This window comes from Stigmatopora nigra, chromosome 1 (genome assembly GCF_051989575.1).
Source record: "Stigmatopora nigra isolate UIUO_SnigA chromosome 1, RoL_Snig_1.1, whole genome shotgun sequence".
NCBI lineage: Eukaryota > Metazoa > Chordata > Actinopteri > Syngnathiformes > Syngnathidae > Stigmatopora > Stigmatopora nigra.
Genome location: NC_135508.1, coordinates 22,803,665 through 22,816,925, shown reverse-complemented (window position 1 = coordinate 22,816,925; position 13,261 = coordinate 22,803,665). Strand labels below are relative to the sequence as shown.

Sequence of the window (13,261 nt, the reverse complement as noted above, 5' to 3'; positions counted from 1 at the left end):
ATTAGTGATATTTTCACCTCTTTTCTGCATGGCAATATAAACTAGTCGGCGGGCCACAGCAGGAATATGGGCCATAATTTGGATACTGCTGATTTTAGAGTTTCACAAATGCATACAAACGTTACAGAATGTGAATATTGTTCTCTTGTAAATTCCTTTTTTGATATATATAAGTCTGTATTTGATCTGATTACCAGACTTCATACTTGTTAAAAAGCAATATTGCAATGAACATTGAATTGAAGTCCACTGAAATCCAGATCTTGACGTCTTAAAACTGTATTTTGCCAAGACCCAATCACATTACAATCTTTTTTCCCCAAATGAAAAAAAAGGCCAAAATGTAAAATATCATCTCTAAGGACCTTTTTCAGCGCATGCCTTATACTTGCAACCTTTACCAGACTCGACCCAAATGTTGAAGAAAAGAAAGATCTTTATCGGGAGAGAGCTTGCTGTTTAGAAAGAAAAAGAGAGAAGCATTAATATCAACAGCACACACAAAACAAGGTAAATATTTGCAACTGAAACATAAAATTAAAATATCATTTATTTGTTCATCTGTTATCAGAGGTCAATTTATGTACACATTTTACATATTTGTACAACTGATGGCGACTTGTCACCAAAATTGCGTGATTCTAGATAAATTTCAATTACTACAACAAAAGTCACAAGCGTGATGCATCAGAACTCTCCAAAAAGAGGAAATAAGAACGTCTTTACTAGAAAAGCTGTGTCGAAAAGGCAAAAAATGACAAATACCATTGTTACCGATACTACCTCAAAAAAGAAAGAGGGAATCCCCCCAGAAAAAGAAAAAAAACAGGCCATGATGGCAGCAGCTTGTCCAGTCTCTTCAACCTCCACCAGAAGACTCCACTTCAGTAATAAAGAAAAACAGGTGGCTCTAAATGAAATGCTTCTTTACCATCATGGTGCCGGTTCACAAAGAGATAAATTTGCGTAAGCGTCAGAGTTTCTGTCATTTGAAAGTCAATTCAAACGTGAAAAGGATAAAATTAAACTCTTTGTGGACCTTCACCACCATTTATACATCTTTAATATGATTTCTTTGATTTACGTAGCTCTTCCATATTGTATTTAAACCAAAAAAAAAAATGCTTTCCGCTCTGATCCTTACCATGGAGTCAAGCAGGTTAAGGTGTTCAGAAAGCCATTCACATCCCTCACGGCAGATCAAGCATTACCTAGAAGAAACTGTCAACAAGGTTTAGCAGTAACGCACACCCAAGCCAACATGTCATCAAACACATGCACAATCCACGGATCCTATCGAGGATTACAAATTTAACAGTCTTTGTTCACCATCAAGATGTGTCTGGTACAGTACATTGAGCCGTGTCTCATGTCAATATGTGAAATCAGAGGTAAGTAGTACTTGACCCTACATTTTAAGTGAAGTGCTCGCACTGGCTGCACACTTAGTGCAGAACTCCACTGAGACATGGTTCTTGTCCACGTGGAGGCACACGCCACCGGATGTCTCTTTGGCCTCCACTTTCACACGTTTCCGTGGCAGGGCGTAGTCATGCTCGTTTGAGTCGGCGCCCTGGAAAAGCGAGGAGGATAATTTCATGCCATTCACACCGCTCAGCCGTGACAACAGCTGAGCCAACATGCTCTCATTGGCCAGCACGGCTCGCAGGTACCTGGTCTCATCTTCCAATTCCTCCACTCTTTTGCTCAGATGAGAGTTTTCCCTTTTGAGTGTGCTGTTTTCCGTGGACACGATGTCCACTTTCTTTTCTAGACTGTCAACATACTCTTTCTTTTTGAGGCGATTCAGGCGAGCCGCAATCGCGTTCTTGTTGATGGGTTGGTTTGCTTGCCGGCGCCTGCTCCCCATCTTTAAAGTGGCCGCGGCGTCTGGCGAAGAAGGAAATGCCATTTCGGAAGCAGAATCTTCGTTCTCGCCGCCGCACAGATCGCTCAGGTTGACGTCAAAGATCGGCGAGGTTGGCTCTACGTTCCATTCCAGGTCTTCGATTCCCAAAATCTCTTCCAACTCCATCCCCTCCATCTTGTCGACCCCCCGGGCTGGAAACTCCTCGGGAAAACTTGCAAAATCTTCTATGGTACTCACAGCACTGCTCACTTCAATCTCCAGGGACCCCAGTGCACTGTTGCGGTGGTCTCTTCTTCTGGTAATCATTGCGCTGGCAAATGGACAGTCAAAAGATGTCCAGATGACGTGAGATTTATCCCTGTAAAGATAAACAAAGGAGATCTTTAATATTTTGTTGGGGAAAAAAATTAACACTCCTTTACACAACTTGGTAAGCATGATCTTCCTCTTCAAGGCATACATTTTGAGAAACCTGTCGAACAGTTTAGCGTACTTTACCATTAAAAAGGCATGTTTTACCTAGCTTTGTTGCTTTCGAGGCTTTTTATTCCTATGCTGAAAATATAAACGTGTTTGTTAAGAGGAGATGTGGCATGCAAAATTTCCAGACAGCATCCCGGAAAAAAAAACCATTATAAAGACAAAAGAAAAAACACTGCAATTGGAGACACCATCTAAATTTATGGTACCCGGACATTTTGTCGCCTGACAGTTCGTCGAACAGACATGTCGCTAGACAATGTCGAATGGATATTTAGTCGAAGAGCGTTTTTCAAACGGTTTCTTCCTGGCGAACGATTGCTTCCTGACGAACGATTGTTTTGTTGCATAGATAATTTGTTGGAAGCAATCAACCAAGTAACCTCTCTCTCAAAATTATAATCACCCTAACCTTAAACACTATCCCCTAACCCTAATTCTAACCACTAACCTTAACCACTATCCCCTAACCCTAATTCTAACCTCAACCACTATCCCCTAACCCTAATTCTAACCTTAACCACTATCCCCTAACCCTAATTCTAACCTTAACCACTATCCCCTAACCCTAATTCTAACCTTAACCACTATCCCCTAACCCTAATTCGAACCTTAACCACTATCCCCTAACCCCAATTCTAACCTTAACCACTATCCCCTAACCCTAATTCGCGACAAATTGCCCGTCAACGAAATGTCCGGCCACGAAACTTAGTCTATATTCTGTTCATTTTTCGCTACACTGAGTTTGCGCTCCACTGATACAAGCTACAATAATTTATGTCACTAAGAGATCAACAAGGAGTATGTAGTTCCCTTCAGATAGATTTGGCCAAAGCATCTACAGTTGTAGCTCGACATACGAGCAATTCGAGATACGGGTCAAATTTCGTGCAAATAATTATCTTGAAATACAAGACAAATTTCGAGATACGAGAAAGCCAGGTGGCCAAGAGATGTTTATTTAACAATCTCCCGATTACAAAATGCTGTCACGTAACAAGTTATGCAAGCAACACTTCAAAGAGCATGCAGGTCATCCATTTTCAGATTTGGATTGCTTTTATTTACGTAGTGATGAAAATATAAAATGTTGCTTCCCTGTAGACCGCCATCGGTTTTGATGCCCACCTTTTTATTACTTAAGTTCTTCCCTTAAACGTCAGAACAACGTTGCATCGCGATTCCAAACGGAAGTAGCCAAAATATCACAAAAAAATCGTGAAACGTCAGGCACATTAACCGATTAAGTATACGATTGTATCATATCCATATTCAGGCATGCAAACTATTTATACCAGGTCCAAGTTGTAGTAAGTTGAATATAATTTTGATGTGACGCACATTGTTACATCAACCCTTTTATGTTGACAAGGCCCAGACCAATAAGTATTTACAAACAAGGGAGAAACATTCACTGTTTTGTAGATGAATTGAATGAAACACATTATCTGTCTTTTAGGTTTTCTCTTAAGACCGAATCTGACTGCGTCGTTTTTGTTAGCTTTTGCCAAAGCTAAGTCAACGCGCCATGCTGCGCCGATGCCCGAAGACACAAAACAATACCTACACAGCCAATTTACCAATTTCTCAAACCTGTTCGCCGTTAAGATGTAATAGATTGCTGATCGTCGTGGTTGACTGTCCTGCTTCCGTCGTATGCACACGGTATCAAACAATTGCAGATCCAAAAGTGAAGAACTCTGTGAAACAACTGCTACTGAACTCGTCTTTCAAAATGGCGGTGCAACGTCATGGTGACGTTTGTCTTGCTTTAAACCGAGATCAAACATTTTTAATTCTATTCTTCATTTATTTTGTTGACTATTAAACTGCAGTCACCATTTCTATTTAATTCATCTTCATATTTTGTCAAATTCTACATTTAGAAATTGAAATTTGTCCTAAAGGCACCACATTTGAATATATTTGCAGTGCATATTCACCTATTTATCCATCTTTATGAACCAAAAGGCTGCGAAGGCAATATAATTGATGCAAACAGTCTATGATATTTAACTCATTGACTAACAATGGCAATGACAGAGGTCCAATTCATTTTAACGTGAAGGACTAGCTGAGTGCTGCAATTCCCAGTCAAAATTGAAGTTAAAATCCATCTTATCTTCTGTTATGTGAATTAATCAGCAGTTATAGTATTCTTTGCAACATATCTGCCATGTCTTGTGTTGTGAAGCTTGTTTGAGTTTACACATTTTCTCAAATAGTCAATAGACATGTTTCTAGTTTGTGCCATTAAGCATTGTAGGTTAAAAAAAGTTTGGGCTATGGAAAATAAGAAAAAATACAAACATTTTGTGCTGACAATATGCCCAGCAATTTACAAACATACACAAGAATAAAATGTCATCTCATTTTCTGAACCATTTTATCCCCACTAGGGTCACGGGGGGTGCTATAGCCTCGTATTGACATACCTAGGGACAATTTAGAGAGTCCAATCAGCCTACCATGTATGTCTTTGTAATGTAGGAGGAAACCGGAGTACCTGGAGAAAACCTACACATGCCCAGGGAAAACATGCAAACTTCACACAAGTGGAGTGGCCTGGATTTGAACCCAGGTTTCCCACTGTGAGGCCAACGCACCAACCACACATTCACCAGGCCGGCCAAGAATAAAACAATCAAAAAATATTTTACTTTAGCAGGGTTTTAACCCAAATAAAAAGGATTAATCATTAAAATTAGTATATACTATCAGGGATATTTGAGCAAATATGTCTGTCAAACTACTAACCACTCACATTCATCAGTAGGAAGTAGTTTCCAGTTTCAAAAAGGTTGCGGTCTCCCGTAGGGCTGAAAAAGTCAAGAAAAGTGCAGCAAAAAAAACCAACAATAAATGGATTTTAATTGTGTCAATACAACTTTTATTGACCATGTGAACAGATTATTAGACACATTGTGATGGTGCAAATGCCATTTAGATCTACCAGTTCCTTTTTTTCACCCATCCAAATACATGTTTAAGAAAAAAACGTGGCTAACCGATAGATAGTGTTAATGAAAATGTATTTTTCATACTTGGTAATGGATACCAAAAGTCCTTTGAAAACTACAAAACCATTCAATGTTGCCATTTGGGAATACTGATCTGATAAAACAACAAACTGCAGTTTTCTAACACGCCACTCAGCGATTGACCTGTACAAAAAGAGCAAATTGTGAATAAGTGATACACTGTCAACACCTATAATACAAGAAAGCATATTGAAACGGTAACAATAAGCTGCTATACTTGATAGCGTTGACTAAGAGTCAAAAAAGCTGTAGTTCTGTTTTAAGCTTGCTGAGGTCTCCGTGGCTCCAAAGATGACCATCAGCTATCCTCGTGGAAGATCCCGACACATTCCGGGGCGCGCTCTTCTCCAACTCGGCGGGCTGCTCGTACACGGTCACAGTGGAGTAATTGTCCACCATCAGCCACGAAGGCTCGTCTGACTGACCCGGCACTTTTCCAAGAGGGTAATTCTTCCAAAAAACCTGATCGGAGCACAACTGCCACGGAGAACCTCGAAGCAACTTGGCAGTTTCCACCTCTGCATCGGACCATTTGTTTCCCTCCCCTTTTTGCTTCTGCAGTTGTGACGAATGGCTTTGGCGCTTTGAACGCTGGAGCTTCTCACACAAACTCTCCAGTGTGTAAATAGGCCTGGGTTGCGGCTCTCCGTCAAGTTGGCATGGTTTTGTCTGAGTGTAGATGGAGCAGAGCTGCAGCAGCCTTTGCTGGGTTTCCAGGGGTAGAGGATGCTCCATGTCCTCCAGGACCAAATAGAGAAGGTGAGACATTCTGGCACAAGGAGCATCCAAGCAGGCAGACAGAAGTTGCTGCCACCTCAGCTGGATGCGCTTGACAAAAATCCTATCCTTCGTCCTGGCTTTCTTCTGTGCTTTTGTTTCAAAGCGATAGTTTGTTTGGTTCCTGTTACAGAGCAAAACTTCTGAAATCCATGCAGAAATAAACAACATCCTGTGGGTGCTGGCCTCGCTAGAGGCAAGTTTCAGCTCCGCAAAGAGTTTCTCCAGGAAGAAATGAATGAAGGACTGCGAGTTCAGTGTTTTTAGCAGGGGCAGCCAAAAGCGGAGGAAAACCCGAGGCAGTTTCGCCTCCGGGGGATCGCCTGACCCGTCGTCAGAGGAGTCACACTTTAAAGATGACAGCTGCTCCGCTGTTGGAATTAGGAATCCGTCTTCTAAGAGGACATCGAGCAGCAATTCGCCAAACTCCAAAGAAAAATTCTTGATCTTACTTAAAATCCAGTTCAAGTCAGGCATCGGGTCGGGCCACGTGTCCTTTCCCGTGGCTTCCAGCACCGCACAAGCGTCAAACTGCTCTTTTTGGAAGGAGGTTAGAAGTTCCCGTGCATTCTTGCATGCGTCCACTTCTTTTTGCCTTGTCAAACGCGCTTCTTCGTGCATTTTCAGCTCCATGTCTTCATCCTCCCCATCAGTCGGATCCTCCCAGTCCACACTGGACACTCCTCCCAACTGTCTGGACCAGTATTCCTGCTGGAGCCACTCCAGAACCACTTCGCATCCCTTTCGGCACGATTTTAAGGCAGGTAGTTTACGATGGGTGACCTCGTGCCGAATATTGACAATCCATTCCGGAATGTTTAAATTTCCGGCCAGGCGTCTTAAGGGGCGAGCAAATTTTCCTTGTCCGCGTTCGGTGATCAAGTTTATGAACCTCACCAGGGCCGCCCCGTAAAGCAGTGTCAGCTCGTGAGAGTCCAACTTTTCGGACCGGTCCAGCACTTGACACCTCACCAGGTCCGCGGTGCAGTCTATCGACACGGGAGTACTGTTGGCGTACCTCGCTTTCCACGCCGATATTCTATGGAGGGCATTTTTCTGCAAGGCGCAATCTTTGGAATAAAGATATTCACGTACTTGATCCCATTCCGCTTTGTTGATCCATGCGACCACATGGCGTTTCTTCTCGGAGGTCTTTTTCTTCATTTTGTAGCGCAAGTCTCTTTAAACAACTTGAGGCTTGCAATTAGTCCTTTAAATTGCACTAGAATTTTACACTTGCTTGCAGACGCTTTGTTATTTGGTAGGAAGGCAAACTATGGCACTCATGTAGGAAATAGCTTTCTTCTTTGTCGAAAAGTGTTATTTTTACAAGCTACAATTTTCAAAGTCGCCACCTGCTGGCAGTAATAAGCAAATTTTGTAATCAAGCGGAAGAGAAAACCCGCAATGCGCATGCACTTAGGCGAGATTAGTCATTTTTGTAGACAGACGTACTTTTTACACGTCCTAACGAATAAGTATTCAGTTCATTACTAATTAACGTATTACTTACTTATTAATTTTGAGTTCAGTGAAATGATTTTTAACCATTTAAAAGAACTTCATTTCCCATGATGCTTATTGGCGAAACTGCAATATTCTGGCAGTATTGTCCCCTGAACTGATAACTTATTTAAAATATACACATAAGAGTCTTTTTAGAAAGTATTGAATTGAACATACTGTTGTTATTTTCTTTTTTGTTAGTTTTTTGTTTGTTTGTTTTATATAATTATTTTCTTTTGGACCTGTAGACTATATTTCCAATCTGGCAACCCTGATGTCATGTCACCGAAGAAGAAAATGGCGGCTGTTTCAAACGAAACGGAACAGGCTCAACGCATATATTTACGCCTGATGGTGAGCTAATTTCTCAGTGTAAAAATTCGGTCAGATAAGATAAAATATTTATCAATATGGGATTGCTTGGGAATCTTCTGTGTAAGGCAGTAAGTGCCAAGACTCTTCATGTATTAACAATGTTTGCCTTGCCTTTAGAATGCATCCTGTCCCTTGCTAAAAGATGTGTTCACCTTCAATTCTGAAGACAAGCTTCATCTACTCTGCACTCCATCCCAACTTCGCACCGAAATACTGACCTGGATCTGCTGCAGGTTAATACAAATTCGAATACATTTGTACCCAATCGCTCGTAGTATGTTATGAATTATTCAGCTGTATTAAAGTGACAATTTGCCTTCACAGTATTGACCCAAACGTTGGCAGTCTGAAAGAGGAGGCATTAAGAAAAAGAGACCCAGATATATTGACAAAGGGTAACACATTACTATTTGTCTTCGAATTATTTTTAAATTGAAACCTTAAATCGGGGGTGGCGAACAAGTTAGACGCAACGAGCCAAACATTTTAAACTGTGAGTCTAAGATAATAATTTGTAATTAAAAATGTAATGTATTATTTGTTTTTAATTGGACCTGGTGAATTTGAGTGTGTTTTAAGAGAGAATAAAAATGAAAAACATGAAACAAGGCAAAATATAAAAAGGAGCAAAGATTTCATTGTAGTCTGGAGCCGCATGCGGCTCAACAGCCACGTCTTCGCCACCTCTGCCTTAAATGAAATAAATAGGCATAATGCTATGGCATAAATGATGATGAAATGAGTGTGGATATTGTCAGACCAGCACATCTTTGTGTGTGCCCCGTCCTTGTAAACAGGGATGGCTGCTGTTGGCCAGGATCTGATGCTGTGCAAAGGAGACAACCTGGACTTGATTAAGGTAAAAAAAAGACTTGCCAGGACAACTCATTTTATCTTCATTATTTGGATTTTCCCTTGTAATGTTTCCATGCTTATTTTTTCCCAGGGTGATGCGAGTAGCCGGCAGCAGCTTCAGTTCTTAGAGCAACTTTTAGATGTGGTCTCGGAATGCATTTTATCCCTTGATATTAACGGGGGTCTGCTCCCCCCTCTCAAGCTCTTTGAAGCCGATAATCTTGCTCATCTTGAAGAAATTCTTAACCCTTCGCTGAATGTCAATCTTTCAGACAGCATGTACGTTTGCCTCCTTGGGTTTTCTACTGCAGCTACTACAGCACTTGCACAACAGTTTTCATTTCTTTTTATGGCCCAGGGTTTTACACAAGAGTGCCGAGTCCAACTTGAAAAATCCAAGAGAGGATAATGCCGAGATTTTGGCCAGCCTTGTTCAGTCTACTCGCTCCATGTTGGAAAAGCTACAATCTGAGGTATGATCTTCACATTTGAAAGTATGCGGTGCTGTTTAGGGATTTAGATTAGGTTTCTATTTAACATTTTAATTTCCCATTTAGATTTAGAATTTATATTTTGCATTTGTTTGCAATTTAGATTTAACAGTAAAATTTACAATTTAGAATTTGCATTTATGTTTGCAATTTAGATTTAACAGTAAAATTTACAATTTAGAATTTGCATTTACTTAGAAATAAATACTGAAGTTGCAAAATATTGTATGTAATATGCAAACAAAAAGTGGCTACCATTTTTATGCCATATTTGAAAAACTGGCGCCAAATATGAGAAAATGTTGTTGTCTTTTTAACCAAGTGCAGCTTTATAAATTGCGCCTTATATCAAAGGAGCAATAAAACATGGTGCTGCGGCCTGGATCAAAATGTTGAAAGCACAACATCCCTTCCCTTTGTGGTATGCCAGATAAGCATTTCGCTGTGCAAAATCATAATGCGTTATCATACCAATGTTGCACTTGACTCAGAAATACATTAGCGTTAGCAATGATTGTGATAATGAGTATACGGCATGTGTAGAGTCATCCTTCGCCACTTTCAAAATTCACGCTAAAACTCGCAATCGTAGGGCTAAGACCACCCCCTCAACTCAAAAAGGAAAGATTAGGAAGAAAATGCGGCGCTGAAGAAGACTGTGAGCTCATTCCAGCTTTGTTTTGAATTGATAACAACACAGTCAAAAACATCGGATTTGGAAATGTTCTTGACGGTGTCATGTCCTTGTACAAAACCAAACTCCTCCAAAAAAATGGAACACCAGTCAGAAATATTTGAGCCATTTCACGGATAACAAAAGTGCAAAAGTTTCATTTTACAACTAAGTCAAATATTTTGGTGTAATATCTAAAGTACCCTTTGTTTTGCCCCACTCAGTGCGAGTTCCTGACAACAAATGACGTGTCAAGTTCCCTTGTCTTCACTCCCTGCGCGCTGGATGATGCAATACGTGACCTTCAGCACCTGATGAACACATTCTCTCAGGCGTATGAGAAAGACCTGAGACTCAGTTGTGCGAGAGAGCCACCTAGCTTGAGTGCAGACACCCAAGTTTTCCAGAGAGTATACGAACTTCTACGGGCTTGCAGCATGGTATATTACACATACGCGCGTATATATACAGTTTGAAAATGATCCTAATGCTGATGTGTACTTCTGCAGGAGTTGGAAATAATAACAGGAATATCAGATGCTTCATTGTCTGTAAAGAAGGAAGTGTGCCAGCTTCAAACAAACCATTCCTGGGGAAGACAAGGAAAGATCACTTTATGTGAGTCCCAGCTCCTTTGTAATGCATCTTGAACTCCTTGTTTGCCAACGACAATAGGAGTTGTATTCATTTAAGTTAGGAGGACTGGATGTGAACTTCATGTTTCGCTGCCATTGATAGGGATAGATGTCCAATCCATTTTGACTGGGAAAGCTGACCGCAAACATTTGCTGACAGGGAGTCAAATGCATTGGACGTAGAGCTGGGCGATAAAATGATAGCAATAATTATCGTGAAATACATTTTGTCAACAATAATATTAAAAATGTTTGATAAAAAAATGATAATTCTAAACTGCCATTAAACCACCCGACCACCAGAAAGAACGGAGGCACAGTTGCGAGATGAATGCTAGTTCTAGACCAACGTTCAAGAGAAGAAGATGAGGAGGAAACGTGCTGCTAGCATGTTAGCAATAGGGGCTAACTCGATGATTTAAAGCAAAAAGACAATAACAAGGGCAAAATGAGTGATTATGAGATGCAGGACAACAACATCTCCACCCACTGAAATATATAAGTCAATTTTGCCTGGATTTTCTTTTTATTCTTTTTTAAATTCCTTATTGAAAATTGGTGAACCTATTATCAATGTCCCTAACGCACTGTCCTCATTTGAGGACATTTTTCTTACTTGATATCAAGGGGTTTCCCCATCTTATGAAAATGTTCTGAAAACGTTGCAAAATTTAATAACTTATTATCTTGGGTTAAAATGGGTTAAGTTTATACATAGTTACTTTCATATTTAAATAAAAAGGAAAGTAATTTATTTACTTATTCACAGAAAGATGTAATATTTATTGTGATTATCGATAGACTTTAATTTTTAGTTCTCGTAATAATTTTTGTCATATCGCCCAGCTCTAATTGGACGTCAAGCTTATAACAGCCTGAACTGGAGGATTTTTAGTGAAGATTAATTAGGATTTACGTTCATTATTTATTATTCCTACTTTCAGATGGATTTGTGTGCAAAATATGGTCTGCTATCTTTTTAAAGTCACTTGCTGGTGTATTTCATATAACATTTTAAACATTTGTTTCTGTTCTGTACTTCTCAGTTGATCAACTGGATAATTTAAGCAAACGCTACAAAGACTTGGACTCCCGTCTTCATTCATCAGGGCAGTCCACAATACAGCATTAATCATTTATCAGCTTTCTTTGAATTCTTATTTTTACATGTGAACTATCAGTTTGTGTTTGATTTGTCTGTAAAGTATCTTAGACAATAAAGACTATTTAACAATAAAAACTGAGTGAAATGTGGTTATCGCTAATTAAAACAGACAAAATACCAAAAACTAAAATTCTACAAATTTTATTATCTGAAATAAAATTATAGGGGGAGGGAGAACTAGCTGAAACTGTACTAAATTTTCAAAAATAAACTCAGTTTTTATACTCTGTCTGCATAAGTCAATACAAACAAATGAAAACTTTTTAATTTGCATATTCTCCCCAAGCCAGTGCTGGTTTCCCCCCACATTCCAAAAACATGCATGGCACGCTGATTGGACACCAAATTGCCCCTAGGTATGGATGGGTATGATCGTGAATGGTAGTGATCAGCTGGTATAGGCTCCAGCACCCCCGGCTACCCCAATGAGGATAAAGCAGTTTAAAAATCATATACACATATATTCAAAATCTTAAGATCAAAATGCTGCATTTGATGTTTATTCAATTTTGAGTGCTTTCCTGGAAAACAAAGATATTTGATCATCTATTTGGTGTCATGAATGCAAAATAATACAAAATATACATTTATAGTTTGTTTTTTGCTTCATGAACATTTGGATGCAGTTATCTACAAACAACACTGACAGAAACTCCACTTGTTTCCAAGGATGTCTGACAATTGTATATCTGGTTGAATAAGTGTGACAAGTTTGAGTCTTTTGATTCTGCGTTCCTTCAGAAGCCTTTACTAACCAACCATTCCTTCAGCTCCTTATCAAAATAGCCTTTGACCCGAAGCGTCATTGTGACCTCGTTGACTTGCGTCGCCATGTCTCGGCCAGTCAATTTCTTCAGGTACTCTTTTGTGTCTCGTTCCAAAGCCCAGATGTCGCCCTCCACCTTGCGGACCAGCGTCATGTGACGGTTCCCGTGGGTCACGTCAGTGTACACCGGAACATTGTGCATTCGGGAGCGGCGGATCATGTAGGGGAGATCCGGCGGGGACTCTGCCGGGGGGGTCCAGCCCGACGGTGTCGGCCCGAGGTGCTTGGGCGGAGAGGGCACCCGCGACGGCGGGATGAGACGCTGGACGAAGTGATATTCTTCCGTCGACTCTTGGAACGGCGTGTCTGTGGCATAAAAGCATCGGAGACCCGCGGCGGTAAGAGGAGAGCCAGCTGTCCTCCGTGGGAAAAGGAAGGCTCCTCGCAAAGACAACGAGCGAACAGCGACGTACGCCGCCATGTTTGAAGGAGACAACGGAAGTAAGGATAAGAGGTTCCGGTTGGTGGTGAAGAACACTGCCCTCTAGTGAGCGGAGTGTATTTTCACTGTAATTACTTTTAAAAAAACGAATGCGTATTTTGTCTTTGCTCAGACATGTGTAG

The 13,261-nt window shown here is 40.5% G+C and overlaps 4 protein-coding genes across 5 annotated transcripts; 1 reads left to right on the top strand and 3 right to left on the bottom strand.

Annotated features, from left to right (window-relative positions):
• Positions 1–532: 532 nt before the first annotated feature.
• Positions 533–4,102, bottom strand: LOC144202935 (uncharacterized). 2 transcript variants are annotated; one of them, XM_077726068.1, is made up of 5 exons: positions 3,947–4,102; positions 1,674–2,228; positions 1,413–1,573; positions 1,145–1,221; positions 533–882 (listed from the first exon to the last, which is right to left on the bottom strand). In XM_077726068.1, the coding sequence occupies exons 2-3, from the start codon at positions 2,174–2,176 to the stop codon at positions 1,525–1,527; spliced, it is 552 nt and encodes a 183-aa protein (XP_077582194.1). In that variant the 5' UTR covers positions 2,177–2,228; positions 3,947–4,102; the 3' UTR covers positions 533–882; positions 1,145–1,221; positions 1,413–1,524. The 2 variants fall into 2 exon arrangements, with proteins under 2 accessions (XP_077582194.1, XP_077582199.1); XM_077726073.1 differs by having other exon boundaries at positions 1,145–1,573; positions 3,934–4,102.
• A 1,114-nt stretch (positions 4,103–5,216) lies between these two features.
• Positions 5,217–7,518, bottom strand: las1l (LAS1 like ribosome biogenesis factor). The gene has a single exon (XM_077717388.1). The coding sequence runs from the start codon at positions 7,333–7,335 to the stop codon at positions 5,632–5,634; it is 1,704 nt and encodes a 567-aa protein (XP_077573514.1). The 5' UTR covers positions 7,336–7,518; the 3' UTR covers positions 5,217–5,631.
• A 104-nt stretch (positions 7,519–7,622) lies between these two features.
• Positions 7,623–11,941, top strand: haus7 (HAUS augmin-like complex, subunit 7). Its single transcript, XM_077717398.1, has 9 exons — positions 7,623–8,031; positions 8,170–8,285; positions 8,377–8,447; positions 8,850–8,911; positions 8,999–9,186; positions 9,266–9,380; positions 10,296–10,511; positions 10,581–10,689; positions 11,753–11,941. The coding sequence occupies exons 1-9, from the start codon at positions 7,957–7,959 to the stop codon at positions 11,836–11,838; spliced, it is 1,038 nt and encodes a 345-aa protein (XP_077573524.1). The 5' UTR covers positions 7,623–7,956; the 3' UTR covers positions 11,839–11,941.
• Positions 11,942–12,343: 402 nt separating this feature from the next.
• Positions 12,344–13,161, bottom strand: mrpl49 (mitochondrial ribosomal protein L49). Its single transcript, XM_077717417.1, has one exon. The coding sequence runs from the start codon at positions 13,116–13,118 to the stop codon at positions 12,609–12,611; it is 510 nt and encodes a 169-aa protein (XP_077573543.1). The 5' UTR covers positions 13,119–13,161; the 3' UTR covers positions 12,344–12,608.
• Between the last annotated feature and the right edge of the window lie 100 nt (positions 13,162–13,261).

Coding starts and splice junctions, on each gene's coding strand:
- LOC144202935 (XM_077726073.1), bottom strand. CDS start 2,176: ATGATTACCAGAAGAAGAGACCACCGCAACAGTGCACTGGGGTCCCTG. Junction 1,574..1,673: donor GAATTGGAAGATGAGACCAG/GTACCTGCGAGC, acceptor TCGCTTTTCCAG/GGCGCCGACTCAAACGAGCA.
- las1l (XM_077717388.1), bottom strand. CDS start 7,335: ATGAAGAAAAAGACCTCCGAGAAGAAACGCCATGTGGTCGCATGGATC.
- haus7 (XM_077717398.1), top strand. CDS start 7,957: ATGTCACCGAAGAAGAAAATGGCGGCTGTTTCAAACGAAACGGAACAG. Junction 8,912..8,998: donor ACAACCTGGACTTGATTAAG/GTAAAAAAAAGA, acceptor ATTTTTTCCCAG/GGTGATGCGAGTAGCCGGCA. Junction 10,690..11,752: donor ACAAGGAAAGATCACTTTAT/GTGAGTCCCAGC, acceptor TGTACTTCTCAG/TTGATCAACTGGATAATTTA.
- mrpl49 (XM_077717417.1), bottom strand. CDS start 13,118: ATGGCGGCGTACGTCGCTGTTCGCTCGTTGTCTTTGCGAGGAGCCTTC.